The following is a 21,159-nucleotide window of genomic DNA, read 5'->3' on the forward strand; positions in this document are numbered from 1 at the left end:
CTTTTTATGTAGACGAAGATCGACGTTGCAAATTTAATGTGTGACGAATCAGTGTTCTGGAATTACATTATGATTTGAGTGTATCGATTATTGATCGTATGGGACACTTTAAATTGTGGGTTTCTTACCATTTTAACTCCCCACGTCTCTCTTTCTCTGTATCAATTTCTTCCTAAACCCTTCCCACCTTCGACCATGTATCGCATTATTCGACCGTCTTTTACCTCTATACGACAACGGATCCCCGGGAACTTACGTTTGCCATGCCCTACACCGTTCACCTCTCCTATTACCCTGCAGGATCGGAGTTTTACATGTTCACCCACCTTGTCTAAGAAGAAGGACAAGGCAAAGAAAACCTCGGACACAGCTACAGCTTCTAACCCTGTGGCTTCAGAGGATCCGTCTGATCTATCCCAACTCCAGACTGGCATCTCAAACGCTGTTGCCCGACTGAAAGATGACCTTTCGAAGCTTCGCGCCGGTGGACGATTCAATACCGCGTCTCTCGAAGGATTAAAAGTTCAATTGAGCAAAGACGGCCATGAATCTGTCAAACTACGTGATCTCGCTCAGGTTGTGCCCAAGGGAGGCAGGATGGTGACAATATTGGTCTCTGAAGAAGAGGTGAGTTTTGTGTCATAAGAGAGCAACAGCCCTTAATAGTCGCTAACGGTATTCCCGTACAGCATATCAAATCGGTCACGTCGGCGATTATCTCTTCGAACCTCTCTTTGACTCCGCAACCAGACCCCCATAACTCCCTTCAGCTCAACCTTCCAATCCCACCACCGACAAAGGAATCCCGGGACCAAAGTGTCCAAGCAGCCAAGCAGGCCTTTGAGAGGGCCACCAGCACCGTCCGTGACTCTAGAGGGGCTATGCATAAGCGTCTACAAGATCTGCAGAAGAAGAAATTGGCGCGACCTGACGACGTACGCAAGGCTCATGATCAGATGGAGAAAGCGACCGATAAAGGCCAGAAAGAAGTCAAGGATCTCTTTGACGCAGCAAAAAAGACATTGGAGCAGGCCTGAATGATTCTGCTTTTGTAAGATAGTCACACTTGTAATTCTAGATACAGGGACAGGGCAAAGTGTCGCCCCCTCCTAGGAAAAACAGAAAGGAACAAAAAGCGCCCAGATAATCGAGCCAATATAGTACAGATCACTTGCAATTCTCAACGCTTGACACGACTGGAGGCCAGTAGGGACTCGACTTTGGCCAAGAACTGCGGCCTCTTGCCTGCAGTTTCGTATGTCCCGTTGTTGCGGAGATTCTTCATTACCTCGCCAAGGATAGCCGGTTGGCCCTGAACAACCTCCACAGAGGGGTATTTCCCTTGTGCATATGTTTCAAGCAAGACCTTGGACTCTTGTGTGTCAATGGCACTGAACTCGACGATACGAGGCTCCACAAGATCCCCCTTTTGCTGGGAGATCTTGTCCGCGCGAGCATGAGCCAATCGCTTGACCTCTTCCATTGCCTCCTCCTTTTCCGCCTCGCTGTGGAACAAAACATTTTGACCCTTCCAGATCCGCCGACCCAGTTCGTAGGGAGGGACATATCCATTCGGGAAACGACCGCTGAGATTGGATAATTTTTCCAGAATTGCAGCCGATCGAGCGTTTGTGTCGGTCGGAAGAGATGGCCAGGTCTGCTGGAGCGTGGAGAAGTCGATCTCCTGGGGCTCGTAGCGAACCGGTGTCGGTCGAGCCTTGAGCACTTGCTCCTGTTCAATTTGTTCGATAGCAGCGGCATTCACATCCTCGCCTTCATCCGTTTCCGTCTTTCTTGACATTCTAGTTCGAGGTTTCCGTCGGTCTTTCTTGGCTGCTGGCTTGCCCTTGCCCTGGGCTTGGTTTCCGCCTCGAGCGGTCCGAAGCCGGGGGCTGCGAATGATCTTGGGTTGCTCACCACCAGCTCTTGGCGCAGCAAATGCTCTGGCATCTAGGGCTTTGGCGGGACGAGGTCTGCTTTGCGGTCCAGATCCTGGGGCTTTGTTCAAAGGGCGAGGCTTGGGGGGAGAAGTTGCGGTGGACTTTCGGTTCGATACGGAGCTTCCTGTCTCTTTGAAAAAAAAAATCAATTAAGATCCTGAGCACATCTGCAACACTTTGCCGGAGTTCCGTTCGAAGTCCATGCAATTGCAAGTCCCTCAACGTTGGTGTAGACACATACGGGCAGGCTCACCGTCGCCCTCTACGGCAACGGTGCGAGAAACGGAGAAGTAGCGAAGAGGAATATTCGACCCCAATCGCACTCGATCGCCATTGCGAACGATCTGCCGAAGTGGAATCATGATGCACTGACAGAAAGGACGTTGTGGTGGGAAGAGCCGAAGTCGACGGGGAAAAGCACAACTTTTGGGTTCGGGAACTTCGTAACTTTCGGTCACGTGTTCGTACCTTCATACCCCGTCGGCTTCTCCCTCGCCTTTGTCCCTCTCAGCTTAATTCAACGCCAGCAAGTCGAGGAGCTTCGAAGTTAAATATGTTACGCCGAAAGCCCACTGCCATCACAGTCACGTCGGAAGATCTTGTTGCATTTGAAGAGGCGAGGCTTCGCCAGTTGGATGAGAACAAACATCCCGAGCAAGGCAGAGGAAACAACTCGAACACCAAATATGACCCAAGTGATGAGTTGAAACCTCTTCCAGGTGATAAGGCCCGAATTGTTCGATCTCGTGAAGAGAGAATTGGAATCGGTCGTCGAGGTCAATAATACGGCCTTCGTGAATCAATCATACTCACGACCCTCCTACTCTCGCATCCTGAAATCCCATCCCTTTGAGAACACCAACTACCTAACAACACGTCACTTGGTCTACTCTGAAGAGACCCTTTTTTCATTCTTGGTCTGTGTTCATCTCCGTCGACTATAGAGAATCAGAACCGACAAGGGAGAATGAAATGTGGGATACTCGAAAGATGTATCCGGGAAGGAAAAGTGTTTACGCATGGAGTTCGGGGAGCAAAATCTTGAATTGGAATCAGAAGCGCAATTCCAAATGTTGATTCCAAATACCATTTCATTGGAAGTGGCCGTTTGAAGCCAAAATTCGTTATGATTGTACAAAGGGTTTTTCATTTATTCAATCGTCATTTCAATCCGCGATCTCTGCGTCGAGGTCATCTTTACCAAAAGGTTCGTTCCAAGTTCAAGAGCCGTAGTCTGATGCCACAGCATACAATGTAACACCAGACATATGGAGAGAGAGAGAGAGAGAGAGAGAGAGAGAGAGAGAGAGAGAACACAAAACCCGAACTAGCAGTACTGCAATGGGGAATCAAGAAGCATAAGAAGAATTTGAAAACAATGATCCGGTCAATGTTGACAGAGTCGATAACCAAGAAAGCTTCATGTAGAGCATGTGGCCGAACTATCCACGCTGACGTTTGACGATGTTGTCAGAGTCCATGTCAACTGAATAATTCCACCGCCGCTTCGAACCTTGGGGATCATATACACTTGCTACGCTCTGTTGCCAGTCGCGAGCGCTGAACACAACCTGGGGTGCTTGAAATTGTGGCGGGGAGACTGATTGTGTCGGGGGGAGGGCTACCCTGGAGGGCGAGTCGTACTGAATTGAGTATTGGTGATTTACCATATTTGACATCGGTTGTTGGGCTGGGTTACTCATCGGCATTGGGGGAGAGTTGGTGCTGACGGTAGAGGGATTCACGGAGAAGGCCATATCCCATTGACTATGGAGAGGGGGGGTTAGTAAATATACCTCACTTAAGGCCCAGAAAAATTTTCGTCACTTACTGGATGATTCGGGACGGGTCCCAGCTGTTTTCATCCACCAAAGGCTGATCGAGAGAATGGGTGGCAGCCGGTTGATGGGGGACCATTCCAAGGGATTGCAACTGAGAGGATGTGTCGGACTTCGAGTCTTCAGCACCAGCGGAAATCGGAGGAGTAATTGGATGTGTATTGAAACCCACTCTAGATTGGACATGGCTCAAGTGCGGATGATAATGCGCATCCATAGGCGGACTAGGGTGGTAGCTCTCTGAGGGACTGCCGTAAGGGAAGCTTGGCTTAAGCTCAAAGGCGCGACTGGTATCCGCCGAGAAGGCCAGTCGCAAAGAATCAATCTGAGCTTGAGTCTCCGGCATAGGCCAGGCAGTAGAGCATCGCTCGAGAATGCGCATGTGGCGGGTGAAGAATTCACGAGCATCCGAGTTGAATTCGGGATCAGGAGACGTGATTGCGACCTGTACACGTCAGAAATAGCTCCCATCAACTCTGGGTTCAAATACTTACCAAATGAAGCATGGTACATGTGAGAATACAATATATGGAGAAGTTGATCCCCCGCTGCATGTATAACAAACCGGATAACCCAAATCGTTCCAGAATGGCCTCCTGTAAGCGACAGAGGCTTTTGGCCGATGAATAGCACAAAGAGAAATGAACCTTCCAGTCCCCCCCTGCTGCAAATGATTGGGATGCTTGAAGCTGTGGTCGATGGAGTAGGATGATCGCCAGGTGACAATGAGAATGCATATTGCCCACGAAATGAGAAGGGAGCCATGGGGCAGAGCCATCAGGCGGATAATTGACCTGCAGATCAGGTGGTAGGTTGTGAAGCCAATCATCGAAAAGGGGGTTCTTCTGCACGAATCGAGGATCGGCGCCCCAGTCCTTTTGCTTTTTTACCTTGTGATAAAGATCTGTGATGATGCGAATATGATGTGCGTTGCGAACAAAGTAAGCATATTGCCGTGAGCGATCGGTCTCATAGGCATCCAAGCCCCTGATATCCAACGACGGGCGCATATCAACAGTCTGGGGGTCAACGCCATAATCCGAGCGACCTAAGCATATTCGAGTTAGTGATCCTGGAAATAGACAATCGACTGGTTGAAATTTACCCTGGGGTGCTCCGATCATCACCTCCACCACTAAAAGGACCTGCCAGATCCGAGTTTGAATCAGACATTCAATCGGGCTCAGATCACAAGGCCGTCTTTCTGCGTGATTGCTATAATGTTCATGGATATCCAAATCCTTGGCCATTGCGATAATGGTTTTGACAGTCTGCCAGGACCGGTAATAATATCCTTTCTTGGGTAACGACTCCCGGGCTTTAAGGAGGAGAAGCATGGCCTGGATCGTGCTCACTCGTGGAACGTCCATAAAACTCGATTCATGTCCTGAGAGTAGGTGGCGAGATCAGCAAGAATGGATATCTTTCGTGGGTTTGATGAACGACTCACTGTTTGCCAGCGCAAGCCACTGGGCACCCTCAGCAGGCTCCTCCGATAACCTCCCAGCACACGCAAACAAAGCCTCGAGAAGAAGAGGAGATATAGAGCGGCGATCATTTTGCCATTGGTAGTATAAATGGGCTCGAGGTATGACAGGTACGTATGGATGAATCTCATCGAAGTAAATTTTGAAATACTCCATCACGTCCTCCTCTGCAGGCATGAGCTCTGGTGGGATTCGAATCGTGGCACCCGCGCCTGTGCTGAGCGGCGGCAACCTTTCTTCCGCGTCATCTTGAACAGGGGCATCAGGCTCGATGCGATCCGTTCGTTGTCTTCGAATATAGGGAGCTGGGGAACATTAGTATTTCAGTATTCGAAGTCGATTCAAATGTATAAGAAACAGATAGCATACCGATGCCTGTCTCGTCGATTTTCAGCTCCCCCAAAACCTCACTGAGGTTCTCTGCCGTAGACGAGTCAGGTTCCACGAAGACTGCCCGATCCGTGGGGCCAATGGAAGATGACTGAGTGGCGGAATATATTGAAGGCTGTTGATAAGGTTGCGGTGGTATGATCATGGGAGGAGATCGTATGCCGTTATATATTCCAGATTGGCCTGGAGGGGCATGAACGAACTGGGAATACATGCCCATTGCATCGTACGAAGGCAAGGGCCCCAGGGTGGCTTGATTGCCATCTCTGTAGGCTGGAGATACTGAGAATGAATGGTGAGAGGCCTCTTGACCGGAGGCACTTCCCGTCTCAGTGGGATCCACGTCGTGGGCCTCTGGGCCAAATTCCCCTTCCTGTCCGATTGTTGGAGGAACACAGACCAGTTTCAGACGAGTGCAAGCCGAACATGGCCAGGTATTAGTTGTTGCAGCATCACACTTGATCTTCCTTTTCCGGCAGCCATTGCATGCGCGCATTACTGCTTCAAGTTAACTCAAAGAAATGGCCACTAGGTAATGATACACCTTACCCTTTAGCCTCTTGTGACGATTATGCTCATCAACAAACACGTAATCTAAACCAAGACCAGATCAACATCCATTTTTTCATTGGCCCTATTTGATGCTGGGATTTCAGGATGAATATACTTTTCTGGCCCTCGCGGGGAGGTCCCGTCGGAGGTGCAAAGGAGTAGCCTTGCATTTTGAATCGTGTTAGGTTCTCAGTTGAGAGATTCGTGGATTTTTGTTTTTAATTTTCTCTTCTGCACTCTCTCGTTTGAGCTCCACTTGGTAAAGCGATTGATTGAGGAGAATTCGGTGAGATTATCCGCAAGGACCGGCCGCGGAATTGGGAGGTTAATGGGGTGGGGAGGGGATAATAAGGCGGATTACAAAACAAAACAGCACTCTCAGGGTGATTGTGTTTTGTGATTGACTCCGGTATAGATTCAAGGATGAGATTAGGTGATGCGATTGGTAGCTTTCAAGCGCAACACAATTGCGCCGGGATCAACGCACAACTTCGAAGATATGCGACAGCTCCCACACAACCCAGAAAGCCCGGAAGAGGATTGGATTAGTCACTAGGACCTAGAGGTGTCGCAGAGGGGATTTGAAAAAAGGGTCGTTCAGTCGGCACAGGGATGCGAGTGCTTGAAGCAATTGTTCAGGTTAGATGTCGAATCATGCGATCGCATAATGAAGAGTCGTTCAGGTAGACTTACAGCAGACACGCTCAGGGCATCATGAAGCATCTAAGGTGGAGACATCAGGGGCGCATTTGAGGGAGGGGGAGAACAGATTGGAAAAGGGCGGAGAGGAAAGCTGAGAGGGGTGCCAAGGTGGTGATGGACATCCAATAGCGCCCGCACGGTGGATTCAGTGGAGGCGGACGATCCGGATTGAAAGTTACGTAATGGTACGGTATCTGATGACTAATCTAGTTTATGGTTTGAGTTCACTACTACAGTAGTTAACTTAATTACTCTGTTAGTATACCTTCGATGTTTAATAGGGGTTTAAAAGTATATTCAAATCTAGGAGATAGAGAGGAAATTCAAAGGGAAAAATCCAGTTTCCTTAATTCTTTTAAAAAAGCAGAAACCTCGGGAAAACAACGGAACATAAGCCTTCGATTCAGATTTCGCCATTATGGATACTAACTAGTATATGGATCACATTTTCTTTTCACCGGAAAAATAAAATAAAATACCATGCACGTTCGATACCATGCACGTTCGATACCATGCACGTTCGATACCATGCACGTTCGATACCATGCACGTCCGATACCAATGTACGTTCGGAGAAAAAACCCTCCTTTCTCTATTCTTCCCCCTTTATTCACGGTTAAGTTCCGAGGTACTAAATCATTTCTTCCACATTTTTAAGATGAAACCGCCGTGTTTTATCTTTCTCTTTTGTGGCTTTTTGGGTTCTCTGACGCAAAATAGCCTAAGAAGTGGACCCCCCCCCCCCCCCCTCCTCTAGGGTTCTGGAAGAACCGACGGAAACCGCCATGGTTACAAAGATAGGGATCACAAGTGGAGTCATAGGGTGCAGCACAATCCAGGCCATTATTTTGTCAACCTAAATAGCATTGTTCAGGGGGTCAAAGCCATATCGTTCCTTTGTCCACTCCTTAAGCCCTATGGGGTCTATGAGTAAAATATCCAAAGGACTCCGTTTCCTACCTAAAAACAAAGCTTACCTAAACAGGAAATGGACCGAGGATCTACCGGCACGTGAAACCAACCGATAAGCTTTTTCTTTATCAAAATCTCAGCTTTTTGCCCCTCCTTTATCCTTAATCCTTACCTTAAATTAATAATAACATCATGGAGATGCAGAATTCCAACCCCACGATCCTCAACGTGGCGGATCTCCCCACTAGAGATCGCTCCACTATCAAAGCAGGGGATTATAACTCCGGCATCTTTGCTGCGGTCCCGAATCCTGCCGACTTTCTTTCATCGGACTCGGAAGATGATGACCTGTTGGAAGAGCCAATTGACGAGCAAGAGATCTATGGTATGAGACCTTTTCCCTCTTAAGTTAACTGAATCCATCTTATTGAATTCACCCCTCTTTTCTAGACTTGATCAAGTCAATCTCGGATCCAGAACATCCCCTATCACTGGGCGAACTGGCAGTCGTCTCCCTTCCAGACATCTTTATCAAACCAACTCTCCCCAACGTTCCAGATTCACCTCTTCAGACTGTCGTTGTTTTGATCACACCGACAATCACCCACTGCAGTCTTGCAACAGTGATTGGCCTGGGAGTTCGTGTGCGGTTGGAACAATCTCTGCCACCTCGCTTCCGCGTCGATGTACGTATCAAGGAGGGAACCCATAGCACGGGAGATGAGGTCAATAAGCAGCTGGGGGACAAAGAGAGAGTTGCTGCCGCCTTGGAGAATGGTGCTTTGATGCAGGTCATCGCCAAGATGATGGAAACCTGTCAATAAAGAAGTCCCTTCGCCATGGTTGTAATATTTTTAGCACTCAGCCGGGGGGCTCACTTTCTACTCCCGGTTTTTACGAGCCCCATTTTACGAAATAGACTGCTAATTTGGATAATATCATTTGCATAATTTTGATGAGCGCATTAGAATTACAGAGAGGCCAAGATGCTCAATAATCGATGACTCCGTAGCCTCCAAAACCCCCTTCCCAGAGTAAAATTGGTTGTTTGCGTTGCTTTCTTACTGGTGATCATAAGTCTAAAACACCACTCTCCTTCAGGCCCTTCCACAGTTCCGGCTCCAAGAACTTACTGACCGTCACATCCTCTGCCAACCCCTTGCGCCGTCTTGTCTTCAGAACAAAGTCTCGCGCAGTAGCCATGGCCCCGGCCATCTCCAATGGCTTCAATTTGACATCTCGGTCCAGCGGATCACCCGGTACCACACTCCATTTATCAAATACAAGACTGACCATGGCCTGACCTTGGGTGTGGATGCGAAGATCTGTCTCAAAACCGAACGAGTCAATCACTGGGATGAGTCCCCGCACGGAGTAGAGGGGGGTTCCCGCAATGGGACCGTCGGACAGGACGTGGCCTCGTCGGCGCGACAGGACGGTATACACCGAAGCAACCGCATCGGCAGGACCTGTCATGGTGCAGGAATAGATTGGCTCCATGAGCCGGGGGGATGCCATTAAAAATGACGAGTATACCGCCCGACGAGCCGTGGGGATGATCTGACCACCACCTCGATAGATGGCCTGATCAGCAAGGGATACATCTGTGAGTTTGAACTTGGTGTTTCGAATGGCTAAGGCTTGTCAGTATCGATAATCCAGAATAGAAAAATGCTAGAGGTAACTTACGCTCTTCACACAACGGACCCTCCCTCGCACCCCAGCTGAATCCCTGAGTGATTGAGTCCCGGACAGTCCCCAGAAGCTTCTTGTCCACCTGAGATGGTAATGTGTCGTCCTGGAGAATATTCGGTCCCATCTCGTCAGGGCCAAACGCCCAGATGCTGCGAGCTGCGAGCTTATCCCAGTCGTAGTGATCCTCAAAGTAGCGGGCAACCTTGCGGATAGGGTCCTTGATGCTGACTTTACCACTTTCGATATCCTCTGCAACCCCCTCATCCAATGGCTCGGCGATCATCGTGATCTTGTTCTTCTTATTCGGGGTAATAGAGTAGCACATCATGGCAGAGGTTTCAACCACCGTCTCACAGAAACGGGTGACCGGGTCGGAGACCTTGATCTCCATCTCAGAATACAGCCGTCGAAGATCATGAAGCACACAGTCCATGTATAGCTCGCCTGTACCCAAGACCACGTGTTCACCAGATTCCTCGACCTTGGTAGAGATCAAGGGGTAGCTTTTGTTGATTTTGCGCAGGCCGTCCAGCATCTTGGGCAGTTCAGACGGGTTGACCGGTTCCACTGCTACCTTGAATACTGACTCGGTCATGTGTCGAATAGGCCGGAAGATGTAGGGCTCTTCGTCATCTTCCAATTTGAGAGGCACCAAAGTAGCTGTTTTCACAATGGAGTTATCTACGCCCCCAAGCAGAACCCAATTACCGGCGGGGACACCATCCGTGGAAATGTTGTAAGCGGTTTCCGCAATCCAGGTGTCTGATATAGTCGCAATGACCATGTCTTCCTCGTCTTCGGGCGTGTAACCCTCACCGAGAACGCGAACCTGTTGACCTGGTCTGGCGGTACCACTCATGATTCTTCCAAAGGACGAGAAACCCGTAGCATCAGTGGTGCTAAAGAGCTTGGTGATGTGAATGACTAGAGGTCCATCTTGATCACAAGAAGCCATAGATGACGCAACCTTTGAGTCCAGTGGACCAGTGTAATATCGATCCAATGCTCTCTGGGCTCCATCAACCGGGGAAGGAATTTGCTGGACAACCATGTCCACAAATCCAGTAGGGGGACCGAAGAATTGCTCACAAACAAGGTTCAGGAGCTCCTTTGCATCAGTCTTCAATTGCGAGGGCTTTAAACTGACACCCACGCTAGCAAGCGTTTGCTTGAGATCTTCGGGACTCTCACTGAGTGAATGGGAATAGAGCTTGTAGATGGGCTCCAGGACAAATTTGACAAAGGAACGCTTCGAGTTCTCTTCCACACCCTTGCGAGTGAATTTTCGGCTGCGAGGATTATAGAAGATATCCCCCCAAAGTCGAGCAGCAAATTCGGTAGAGTCGAGTCGGGGATAAGTGTCTGCGTACATTCGGGCGAATGACTGCAAAGTGAAACACCAGTTCATTGAGCTGGATGCAAAGGCGACGTTGCCCTTTTCCGGGCTGACTCGACGCTGCTCGCCTTGGCCTGGTAGAACGTTCTCAATGACTGTATTGACCTCTTCAATCACATGTTTCAACTTGAAATAGGCATCATTCGGCGGCAACTTAAGCTCCAGAATGAGGCGGTCCACTTTATTGACAACTAGGGTCAGTGGAAGGCCCTCCAAGACTGCGTGCTTGATGATCTGCTCAGTGTTCGCTTGAACGCCCTCCACGATATCAACGATCAGGACAACACCGTCAGCCAAGCGAATAGATGCAGCTACCTCATCAACAAAGTTCACGTGTCCGGGGGTATCAATGATGTTGAGGAGATGGGATTTGCCCTTGGTTCCAGGGAGAACCAAGCTCATTGGCGCGGCCTTGACCGAGAGACCACGCTCCCGCTCTAGGAAATGCACGTCGGTGTATCGGATCTGTTCCTCCTTGCGCTTGCCTATCCGCTTCTGTAATCGCTCTGTCAGGTCATGGGTCTGTTTTACCAGCATATCCATGAACGCGGTCTTGCCATGGTGCAAATGGCCCACGATAGCGACGTTTCTGATTTGCTCTGGGAAATTGAGAAGATCAGACATAAACTCTCGAGAGAAATAAACCGGTGGTAGCTCGGTCTCTGCGAGCGCAAATTTCTTCTGTTGGACGGGAGCAATAATCGGCTCGGACAGAGGTTGCGCATCTTCTTCTTGGACTAGAGTCTCGACATCGGCACCGTATACTTGCTGAGCGCTAGGGTAGTACTGTTTGTCTTCATGCAATATCACGGCGTTGGAAGGTCCTTCTGCAGCAAAAATTGGTGAGCTTTTTACGATCAGAAGGGGCAGAGAGGGTTTTTTTGTCCTTCTCTGTCGTAATTTTTCTTTTCTTCTCCGTTGTTCTTCATTCCAATGCGCAAAAACATACCATCAAGCTCCATTAATTGCTGGTCATTGATATTCTCATCTTCCTCCTCATCTTCAAAAGCTTCATCGAACTTGAAGGCTTCCGGTACCTGGTCATGTTGCTCCTCGTCCGACTCGGCCTCTCCGATGTAATTACCGAACCTGCAATTGGTTAATCAAAGATAATTAGAAAAAAATAACGAAAAGAACCTACTCATCATAAAGGTCATCCATGACAAAGAAAAAAGTGGGATAATGGGTGACGCGCAAAGAAGTTAAAGATCCCCAATTTGATTGCTGGCGTGACGCCGGAGAAGTCGAAGGAACTCAACTTTCCACTTGGTCCGAGCGTCCCATTCCCCCAAGTACTCGCTCCTACACCGTACAGCTCCTCACTCCCCACTATTATTCTTAATCGCCCCTCCTGATTTCTTTTCCTTTTATATTGCTTCTCCTTTCCCCCTTTCCTTCTCTTCTCTCTTCATTCTATAAACAAAATTCGTTGTCAACATGTCTTCCCTTCCTCCCGTTTACATTGTTTCCACGGCTCGCACCCCAGTGGGATCCTTCCTTGGGTATGTTATATCTCCTCAATTCTACTTGTCTCAACACACATTCCTAATACCATTGTTCTTGCACAGTTCACTTTCCAGCTTGACTGCTCCTCAGCTTGGTGCCCATGCTATCAAGGGTATGATGACTCTTCAAGTACCGGAAGAAATCTTTACATCGTGATAACTAACTAATGGCATGTATAGCCGCTGTGGAGCGTGCTGAGGGTGTCAATGCCGCTGATGTCCAAGAGGTCTTCTTCGGAAATGTTCTTTCTGCTGGGTAGGTCCCCTAATTATCATATCCATGTGGTCGTTTTCAAACTGACTCCGATTCAGCGTTGGACAGAATCCTGCCCGCCAATGTGCCATTGGCGCTGGTCTCCCCGATTCTACCGTCTGCACCACCGTCAACAAGGTCTGCGCTTCTGCATTGAAGGCGGTTATCCTTGGAGCTCAAACCATCATCACCGGCAACGCTGATATCGTTGTGGCTGGCGGTACCGAGTCCATGTCAAACACCCCCCACTACCTCACAAATTCCCGCACTGGTACCAAGTTTGGCCACCAGACCCAGGTCGATGGAATCATGAAGGATGGTCTGCAGGATGCCTATGGCAAGCAGGAGCTCATGGGTCTGCAGGCGGAGGAGTGTGCACAGGACTACGAGTTCACTCGCCAACAGCAGGATGACTATGCCATCCGCACTTACGAAAAGGCCCAGGCCGCCCAGAAGGCCGGTGCTTTCGACTACGAAATTGCACCCATTGAGCTGCCCGGCTTCCGTGGCAAGCCCGGTGTCACTGTATCTCAGGATGACGAGCCCAAGAACGTAAGTCAACTAGTAGATGAAGGACATGCCTAGATCACTTGCTGATATGTCGCCGTGAGGATAGCTCAACCCCGACAAGCTTCGCAACATGAAGCCTGCCTTCATCCCCGGCACTGGTACTGTGACAGCCCCCAACTCTTCTCCCCTGAACGATGGCGCGGCTGCTGTTGTCCTTGCTTCGGAGGCCAAGGTTAAGGAGCTCGGCCTGAAGCCCATTGCGAAGATCTGTGGCTGGGGTGATGCTGAGCAGCAACCAAGCAAGTTCACCACTGCGCCCGCATTGGCCATCCCTAAGGCCCTGAAGCACGCTGGCGTAACCCAGGAGTCCATTGATGCCTTTGAGATCAACGAAGCCTTCAGCGTGGTGGCTCTCGCCAACATGAAGCTGCTTGGTCTCTCCGAGGACAAGGTCAACATTCACGGCGGTGCAGTTGCCATTGGCCACCCATTGGGAGCCAGCGGTGCCCGTATCTTGGCCACTCTGATCGGTGTCTTGAAGGCGAAGGAGGGCAAGCTTGGCTGCGTTGGCATTTGCAACGGCGGCGGCGGTGCTAGTGCCCTCGTGATCGAATCTCTGCTTTAAAGAGATATTTTTAATGATGTACGGATATGACATGACTATCGATCCTCTGCGAAATACCAACCAACGCAATCTTTGAGATAGATAATTTGGAAGTAGAGAATTTAATATTTCTCCAAACAGCTCACAACGTCGACAAGAATTTCTGTAGCGTATTCCGGAGGGTACACAAAGGAAAAAATATAGCTTTTAGTCAAACTTTTGGACCACACCGGCACAACAACAGCCGCGTGATAACCCCAGTCTTCGAACATGAAGCATATAGAGGAAAATACTTGGAATTTCTAGTCTTCTAGGAAAGGTTACACATAGCTCTGAAGTGGCATAGAGAGCTGTCAAGCAAATTAGGCAAAAGCCCCGACAAATGCCATTAAGAGGGCTCCACAGGCAACCGATATACATGCCTCTACACGCCGTCTTCCTTTGAGCGTTTCATAGCTTGGCTCGCTCAGAAAGTCTTCTGCGAGAAGCTCCACAAGACCGGCAAAGAGCAGAAGGCCAGAGCTAATGGCGTTAGTAATGCCAACCATAAGCAGGCCTGTGGTACTTGCGGGGTCATAGAGATTATGCAAGACCAAGCCAATGGCCTGACCAAGGGGGGTGGTTGTTCCGTAAGCCAGTGACATCAGCCAGGGTTTTGCGGACGAGGGAGAGAAGAGATCAGGTATGAGTGATGCAATGCGTGAGCCCAGTGCAAATCCTTCGAATGTCTGGTGAAAGCTGATGGCAATGAGAAGGACAACAAACGAGGTTCCAGTCGCGACACTGAGTGCCATGCCGATGAAGATGCTGTGAAAAAGAATACCAGCTTCCAGGAGTAGGCATTGTAGAAGCTGGCGCTGCGGATTCTGCATTGGTAACTCCGAGCCGGACTGTTGTCGAAAGTGACCACTCATGTGCGGCCGGTGATGATGAAGCGAATGTGACCGGGAGTGTCCACGAGGCGGTTCGTCGTCAGCATACGCATCGAGCTCATCAAGATCAGTATCATCATCCTCCTGCTTGTCTGGCTGGCTCCCAGCCGAACGCGGCCGCTCCGATCCATGCGAAGAAGTCGACGCAGGTTCATCCATCTCAGCCTGATCACTTTGTCGTAGGCTTTCTAACCGGATATGTCCATGGACTCTTTGAGCTTCCAAGCGCGAGTAGTCTGACGTGTCATGTCCAAAGTCGCTTATAGACTCGTGACCGATGCCGCCCATCAGGGTGTCATAATCATTGCCATGCACATGCCCTGCACCTTTCATGGCGAAGAACATTTCTACCACCACCACCACAAAGACCGATATCATGGCCACAAAGCCAGCCATTGCGCGATACGTATGGCTCCAGAATCGAGGGAGACAAGGATCTGTCAAGGAAACGAATGCAGTCGGGAGCAAGTGCACGAACGCTGTCGCAATCAAGACCCCGGTCCCAAAGTGCCTAGAGATAAACAAGAAACGTCGCGGGATCGGAAGACCGGGGAAACGGCGCGCAAGGACTGGAAATGAACATGCTGGTGTAGGACGAATCTGTCAACAATCTACCCATATCAGTTAGGGATAAGTGGCGCATACCGAATGTGCTCAGCCCCAAAATGAGGAAAAGCGCCATGACATGCAAAGGTGTATTATAGGCGCCCTGCGCCTGGGAGCCACATGAGGGTCTCTCTATTGTATTTGAGGAACCTATGGCGTCTCGTCTTTGGAGTTCTGCTCTTAGGAGAGATTCAGGGATTTCTGATATGCCGGAGAGCGCCCGCTTGAGGTCTGCCGGGGAAAATAGAAGGGTCAGTTTTTGTCATTTTCTTATAGGGGGATTCAATCACAAGATACTGACCCAGGGACCCCTCGCCGGTAGTCTGCCATGCCTGGGCATTCTGCATGTTTGGAGACTTTAAATGCGAATGGGTTGCGGCCACATCGCCAGTAAATAGAAGCTTCAGTCTTGATTTTCTCACCAGGAATTGATTCCGACCGTATTAACGAGACAACTTCATGCAATTGGACTAGGAATTGGTTCAGGGGGGTTTTCCAGAAATGCACTGCGTCCAGAAGATCCCGAAGTCGGGGGAAAGTACACAGGTCCTTAAGTTTCCTAACGGAGGGACTCGGGCCACGCGGTACAATCTTATCTCGGCTTCTCAGTAACTCCGCAATCCGCTTATATGTATCATTTTATTGGTGACCTCACACAGTCAAGAGGAGCAAGAAGAGTTTAGTTTGGCCGCAACGGGTTACCTGTCGCTGCGGTCGTAGACCGTGGCGTCAGATAGGCCCCGTCCGCGCTCCCTTGAAGGGAGGCAATGTGTCTGTATTGTAGTGGATTCTATATACAGAGGGAAGGTGGGAGGGACAAAATTGACACTTGACTGCCTGAGAGATGACGAGCTACGAGCTACCCGCAGAGGCCATCAAATGACTCTCGTGAGGCAGTTGTAGGAGGAAGAGGCCCTCGGAAATGTCGGTGTAGATATCACGTGAGGCTACAGACATGGTGAGGCTACAGGCATTGTGAGGCAACCCCAATAAAACCACTCCCGTTATATATACACGAGATACTTCGTATTAATTCTTGCGAGATCAAAAGGAAGAAAAAGACTAGTTATATTATCTACTGTTCAGCTTCGTCCAGCCACTTGTGCCCTTTGGTCTTGATGGTTGATTATTGCCCTCATTTATTTCGGTCCTTTGGGTCCGTTCGGAAGGCCTGGGCAAGCGGGTGGTGTGGCTCTCGGCTGCCGGTGGTTGTTGGTTTTCCAGAGTCCCGTCCTCCCATTCCTGTTCTTCCAACAGCTCCCATTCTGCACTGGCCATCTCTCCAAGGAGGTTGGACTTTAACTTATCCGCGATTTTTGTTGGGGTTGGCAGTTTCCATGTCCGCATAAACTCCGATCCCTCGGATGCCCCGAGAAATGAATGAACGGTGCCGTGAGAATAGTGTCCCAGCATAGGAAAAGATTTCATGCGCTGGATTGTGGTTTGAGGAGAATCTTTAGTGGGTTTCATCTTGTTCTGGGTGTCTCGACCGGCGAAAGCCCGCATCAAAGTGGATGGCTGCGCTGGTGGTGCAACCAGTAACTGCCACAGGCCACTCCCGATGTTGCAGACTTCTTCCCAAGAGTCAGAAGTTAGGTTAATTCCTTGAGCCCGACAAAGCCATGCAACATCCCAAGCAAGGAGGGTAGCTCCCTCGAGAAAGAGGGCATATGTGGCGGGGTCTTCCTTGGCCAGACGTGGAAGAGGCCTATCAATAAATAATGGCCTTGGACGCGGCTGCGGCTGTGTATCTGCAGATCGATAAACTGACGGGCTAGATGAAGGTTGAGACATATAAGTTTCATCGGTGGATTTATGGAAGTCGTAGGATGCGGCAGGGGTATAGATGGTTGGGTTGGGGTGATTCCGGTGGGGCAAAATGATTTCAGCGGGGAGTCTCAGTGAAAGATAATGCGAAACGAGTACCAGCAGGAGAGCAATGTTGGAGAGTGACGTAGATATCTGAGCTGGCGTGGAGCCTGTATAGCTGTTAGTATGGAATAAGACAATGGCATATATGATATGGAGGTCTTTCCATTCATTTCCCGTAGATTTATTATTGCTAGGCCTGCGAGGGCATAGGTTTGACTAGCGTCACCTTTTCTTGATGCCTTTTGCCTCAAGCCGTACAGATGGGCCGCCTCGCGACATAGGAAAATCCGGGCTTCTGCTGTTTTACTATGTAATGTGTGCCATAGATGCTCGGTTCTCTTGGTAGTGTTCTGCAGGCCTGTCAAAATGGCAGCCTCCCGCTCTCCAAGTTGGTATTGGGCCGATTCAGCATCGGAACGTCTGCGATTCAACCGCGCCTTTCGTTCCAATATATCGGCCCTTTTCGCCTCAATCTCCTCCCTCAACTTCTTTATCTGCTGCGCCACAGCATCCTCTCTGGAGATCGAGCCAGCCTGCCGACTTAAGATGGTCTGGAGGGCCCAGCGACAAGAGCTGTCGTGATCAGTTTCTGAGAGCCCTGCCTCAGCCTTGAGATTCTGGTTCATGGAATGATCATGGGTGACTGCAATTTGAATTTGGTTGCTTATGGACTCTTTCTCGAGAAGTATCTGGGTGTGTTCGAGACGCAGCTGATAAAGACGATTGCGGGCACATGTCGGACACAGAACTGGCAAGCGGGAGTGGACAGATGTGCATATGTGGCAACTCATCGCAGACGGTTAATTATTTTTAACTGAAAGACCGAGAGTCCCACATCCATGGTGTGTTGTGGAAGCCGCGAGAGCTCCTTGGGGAAACATGGTATTTTGCCCAAAGACATGAAGTGTTGCTGATGATACCGTCACCTGACGCGGTGTGTGAGCAGCTGTTTGTTCCGCTTTGATCGACCCAATCACCCCCTTCATACTGCAAAATGATCTAAACTGTTATCGACTCCTTCATTTGTTCTAAACTACTATTTTTTGGAGGAGGGTTTCGTTCATAATGACCTCGAGTGACGATAACCATGATAGTGCTTCGCGACCACCTACAACAGAAGAGCCCCAGCAAACCTGCAGCCCAGAACCAGCTGAGCCCGTTCTTGACAGGGAAGAAATGCTGGTAGCTCATTTAACTCAAAGACTGGACCAATGTGATTGGAACCAGCTGCAAGAAAAATACACCGATGCTATGGATAAGCATAGTCGTGTTGAGGAAGACCTTCGTGCGCAGACCACCAAACTACTCGGTGTAAGGACATCGATGTATCTGCAGTTCTTCCGCGGCGCTAATCATCTAGCAGGCATTTACAGCATGGTCCAAGACAGCGGTGCTGCAAGATGAGCAACGAGCGCTGAAGAGGTGAGGATGCACTTCATGATTCCTTCGTCTATTGCAGTTCTAAAGGTCGTCAAGATTCAAGACACAGATGCAGCACGTCCACAACTCGGAAGTCAACGTAGAGAATAAGAAGCAGCATTGTAAGCTGAACAAAATCACCTCCCTCCTTGACCAAATGCTGATCTACTTTGGACCCATTTAAGACACGGAGGTTGTGAAAGCATTCCAGAGTGCTCTAGCCTTACTCAATGAGCAAATGAGGGCTTGATTTTTTTACGAAGTTAAGAATCAGTGATTCAACTATTTGAGCCCCCAAAAGGGACATTCTGGGCCATGTCGCCCAGAGGATAATAACACAAGAAGATCACCTGTCGCAGATTACCATGTACTTTTTTAGATCAAATCTTAGACCGAGTGTGAAACCATCGGATAATGGCAAAATTGATTAGGACATCATTTGCAGACGCAGTTAGTAATTCTTCTCCGAGCTGCTCTATTGCTTGGCCTCTGAACAGCCAGGCCTCATCAATCTCTAGAGCGGTTGCGGTCGGCTCGGCCCGTGATATCTTGCCAGGTTGCATTGAAACGTCTGCCTGTGTTAGCGAGGAGACCCTCTTCTTCAGCCTCCTCGGCATCTTCATCAAGTTGTCTTTCATCCAAGTTTGGTGATCGGAAGAGAGATGTCACAAAGACGACAAGGTAGAGACCTGTAGATAGATGATCGGTTAGAAAGCAGTGTCAGTTAATTAAAAAAAGATGTAGGGGATCATACCAATGAAGAAGAACTGGGCCCAAAAAAAGACAACACCGAAGAAAGGATAATTGAGGGTGATACGATTGAGAAAGGTGCTGACAACACTTGGGGTGCACACTGTTTTGGCGGCAGTATTGTCTGCTAGCTCAGAGCATGGCTTGATGAGATCTTCGTGGTTAGAACAATCCGGTTGCTCCAACAGTGTTGTCGGGGCACGGTCACAAAAGGTTTGTGGGCCAAACGTGGCGTATTGAGGAGCCACGAGCATGGAAATAGAATAATTCAACGCCAGGATAATCAGCATCAACATCGCAGTTGCTAAGAGGAGAGCCTGAGGCGACGTGTGGCCTTTGCGGATCTGGAAAATTCGAATCCAAAGGAAGCGAATTCCAACCGCGGCAATACCAGCAACCGAACTGCAAAACAGCAGCAGCACAAGAACGGAAAAAATAGCATAATCCACTGGGAATATTTTGGCAGATTGAACAAGTGCCCAATTGACTGGGTTGAAGACGTTGATATGGCCGAGGATATATCCACAACGCTGCTTGCAAATTGAGTTTTTTGCCTTGTCGATAGCCGTCAACAGCATAGAAACCCATGTAACAAAAGCAATCAATAGGAGTAGCAGACCTCCTAACAATTTGAAGGGCCGTAGTATGGCTTCAATCTTAAACCATGCGCGCACTAACCAACTCCGGCCTTCCCCCTGAGCTTCGTCAACGAGACGTTGCCGCCGGATCAATGTTCTTTCCTCTCGTGTGAGGGTATCTAGTTCCCTGCGATCTTTGGACGAAAGAAGGTCGGGGCTTCCACCACAACGACCTTCAAGCTGTCTCTGGCGCTCTTGATTGGCTTCTAATTGGCGAGCCGTTGAAGCCCGAAGAGTGGGGCTAGAGATCGATGGTGCAGTTTTGATCAAGCTAATGGGGAATAGAGCAAGCCCCACTGAAGTATACAACACATAAAGACAAATACCCAGGGTCATAAGCAGGCCCAAAGCAAATGTCAATGCACGCTCGCCATCTGTGCTGATATTAGTTTGATAATCCGGAAGAATGAAAGGATCAAATGACTTACGATTCTCTGTCAGGAGACGTTTGAAGTAGTCCAAGTCCATACCGACCTTATCTTTGGAGACTGGGACAAAGAATCCAACCAGGAAGAGAATTACCACAATCGCAATAAATGAAAAGGTGTACTTGAGAGATCCCCAGAGTCGCTGTCCCACTGTTTGCTCCCCCGTCTCGCTGGCTACCTCGTCGTATTCCTCATACCAGAAGTAGGTGAAAGGAATCACCAAGAGACAGAGCAAGGCATCCAGTGAGTACAATATGTAGTAGACGATTGTCAGTGAGAAGGTGATGTTATCAACAGTATCCTGGGTGGCCCAGTCCTTCCGCTGGCCCAGGCGGGATGACGTGGTTGACGATACGAGTGCAACATCCACCGGGAGTAGAAGCACAGTTGCCAGAAGACTGGTAATGGCAATGATGCAGGTCAGCGTTACAGAAGGAGATCGATCACGAGGAGTTTGGTAGACATAGATAAACACTGAGGCAACCGCCAGTAGGATAGCAATGACAACTGCATAAACGATCCATATCAGTGAAGTCTGAAGGAGCGCCATCATGGAGAGGACTGATGGTCCATATAGATAGGTCAAGACTTAAGACTCAAGACTCAAGACTTAAGCGAGAAAATTTGTTTGTGTTCTTCTCTCTTTGGCCTCTTAGCTCCAAATATCTTGGGCTAGAGAAATTTAAGAAGAAGAAATGTGCTAGTTCCGAAGAGAGAGGGAGTCAAGTGA

The 21,159-nt window shown here is 49.3% G+C and overlaps 11 protein-coding genes across 11 annotated transcripts; 5 read left to right on the forward strand and 6 right to left on the reverse strand.

Moving 5' to 3' along the window:
* Positions 1 to 195: 195 nt before the first annotated feature.
* N7520_009279 (ribosome-recycling factor) lies at positions 196 to 1,037 on the forward strand (the record flags this gene model as incomplete). The annotated part of the gene is made up of 2 exons (XM_057143213.1): positions 196 to 627; positions 690 to 1,037. 2 exons carry the CDS (start codon positions 196 to 198, stop codon positions 1,035 to 1,037), a joined length of 780 nt encoding a protein of 259 aa, XP_056992501.1.
* Positions 1,038 to 1,180: 143 nt separating this feature from the next.
* N7520_009280 (uncharacterized protein) lies at positions 1,181 to 2,302 on the reverse strand (the record flags this gene model as incomplete). Its single annotated transcript, XM_057143214.1, has 2 exons — positions 1,181 to 2,064; positions 2,182 to 2,302. The coding sequence occupies 2 exons, from the start codon at positions 2,300 to 2,302 to the stop codon at positions 1,181 to 1,183; spliced, it is 1,005 nt and encodes a 334-aa protein (XP_056992502.1).
* A 191-nt stretch (positions 2,303 to 2,493) lies between these two features.
* N7520_009281 (CDC26 family anaphase-promoting complex subunit) lies at positions 2,494 to 2,724 on the forward strand (the record flags this gene model as incomplete). Its single annotated transcript, XM_057143215.1, has 1 exon — positions 2,494 to 2,724. One exon carries the CDS (start codon positions 2,494 to 2,496, stop codon positions 2,722 to 2,724), a length of 231 nt encoding a protein of 76 aa, XP_056992503.1.
* A 658-nt stretch (positions 2,725 to 3,382) lies between these two features.
* On the reverse strand, positions 3,383 to 6,377 carry N7520_009282 (Zn(II)2Cys6 transcription factor; the record flags this gene model as incomplete). Its single annotated transcript, XM_057143216.1, has 8 exons — positions 3,383 to 3,707; positions 3,772 to 4,223; positions 4,273 to 4,826; positions 4,884 to 5,165; positions 5,229 to 5,570; positions 5,635 to 6,153; positions 6,205 to 6,249; positions 6,323 to 6,377. 8 exons carry the CDS (start codon positions 6,375 to 6,377, stop codon positions 3,383 to 3,385), a joined length of 2,574 nt encoding a protein of 857 aa, XP_056992504.1.
* A 1,636-nt stretch (positions 6,378 to 8,013) lies between these two features.
* Positions 8,014 to 8,645, forward strand: N7520_009283 (iron-sulfur cluster assembly protein CIA2; the record flags this gene model as incomplete). Its single annotated transcript, XM_057143217.1, has 2 exons — positions 8,014 to 8,206; positions 8,272 to 8,645. The coding sequence occupies 2 exons, from the start codon at positions 8,014 to 8,016 to the stop codon at positions 8,643 to 8,645; spliced, it is 567 nt and encodes a 188-aa protein (XP_056992505.1).
* A 247-nt stretch (positions 8,646 to 8,892) lies between these two features.
* N7520_009284 (U5 snRNP component Snu114, putative) lies at positions 8,893 to 12,073 on the reverse strand (the record flags this gene model as incomplete). The annotated part of the gene is made up of 4 exons (XM_057143218.1): positions 8,893 to 9,455; positions 9,511 to 11,739; positions 11,862 to 12,001; positions 12,054 to 12,073. 4 exons carry the CDS (start codon positions 12,071 to 12,073, stop codon positions 8,893 to 8,895), a joined length of 2,952 nt encoding a protein of 983 aa, XP_056992506.1.
* A 276-nt stretch (positions 12,074 to 12,349) lies between these two features.
* erg10B (acetyl-CoA C-acetyltransferase) lies at positions 12,350 to 13,805 on the forward strand (the record flags this gene model as incomplete). Its single annotated transcript, XM_057143219.1, has 5 exons — positions 12,350 to 12,414; positions 12,481 to 12,530; positions 12,598 to 12,673; positions 12,730 to 13,222; positions 13,287 to 13,805. 5 exons carry the CDS (start codon positions 12,350 to 12,352, stop codon positions 13,803 to 13,805), a joined length of 1,203 nt encoding a protein of 400 aa, XP_056992507.1.
* Positions 13,806 to 14,146: 341 nt separating this feature from the next.
* Positions 14,147 to 15,669, reverse strand: N7520_009286 (putative ZIP family zinc transporter; the record flags this gene model as incomplete). The annotated part of the gene is made up of 3 exons (XM_057143220.1): positions 14,147 to 15,285; positions 15,362 to 15,553; positions 15,624 to 15,669. 3 exons carry the CDS (start codon positions 15,667 to 15,669, stop codon positions 14,147 to 14,149), a joined length of 1,377 nt encoding a protein of 458 aa, XP_056992508.1.
* Positions 15,670 to 16,393: 724 nt separating this feature from the next.
* N7520_009287 (Atg14 domain-containing protein) lies at positions 16,394 to 17,985 on the reverse strand (the record flags this gene model as incomplete). Its single annotated transcript, XM_057143221.1, has 2 exons — positions 16,394 to 17,301; positions 17,421 to 17,985. 2 exons carry the CDS (start codon positions 17,983 to 17,985, stop codon positions 16,394 to 16,396), a joined length of 1,473 nt encoding a protein of 490 aa, XP_056992509.1.
* A 274-nt stretch (positions 17,986 to 18,259) lies between these two features.
* N7520_009288 (uncharacterized protein) lies at positions 18,260 to 18,863 on the forward strand (the record flags this gene model as incomplete). Its single annotated transcript, XM_057143222.1, has 4 exons — positions 18,260 to 18,505; positions 18,558 to 18,616; positions 18,671 to 18,735; positions 18,799 to 18,863. 4 exons carry the CDS (start codon positions 18,260 to 18,262, stop codon positions 18,861 to 18,863), a joined length of 435 nt encoding a protein of 144 aa, XP_056992510.1.
* A 257-nt stretch (positions 18,864 to 19,120) lies between these two features.
* Positions 19,121 to 20,979, reverse strand: N7520_009289 (uncharacterized protein; the record flags this gene model as incomplete). The annotated part of the gene is made up of 3 exons (XM_057143223.1): positions 19,121 to 19,302; positions 19,368 to 20,375; positions 20,430 to 20,979. The coding sequence occupies 3 exons, from the start codon at positions 20,977 to 20,979 to the stop codon at positions 19,121 to 19,123; spliced, it is 1,740 nt and encodes a 579-aa protein (XP_056992511.1).
* Between the last annotated feature and the right edge of the window lie 180 nt (positions 20,980 to 21,159).

The sequence above is a fragment of the Penicillium odoratum genome (genome assembly GCF_028828045.1).
Source record: "Penicillium odoratum strain IBT 22623 chromosome Unknown utg000006l_segment0_segment0, whole genome shotgun sequence".
Lineage (NCBI taxonomy): Eukaryota > Fungi > Ascomycota > Eurotiomycetes > Eurotiales > Aspergillaceae > Penicillium > Penicillium odoratum.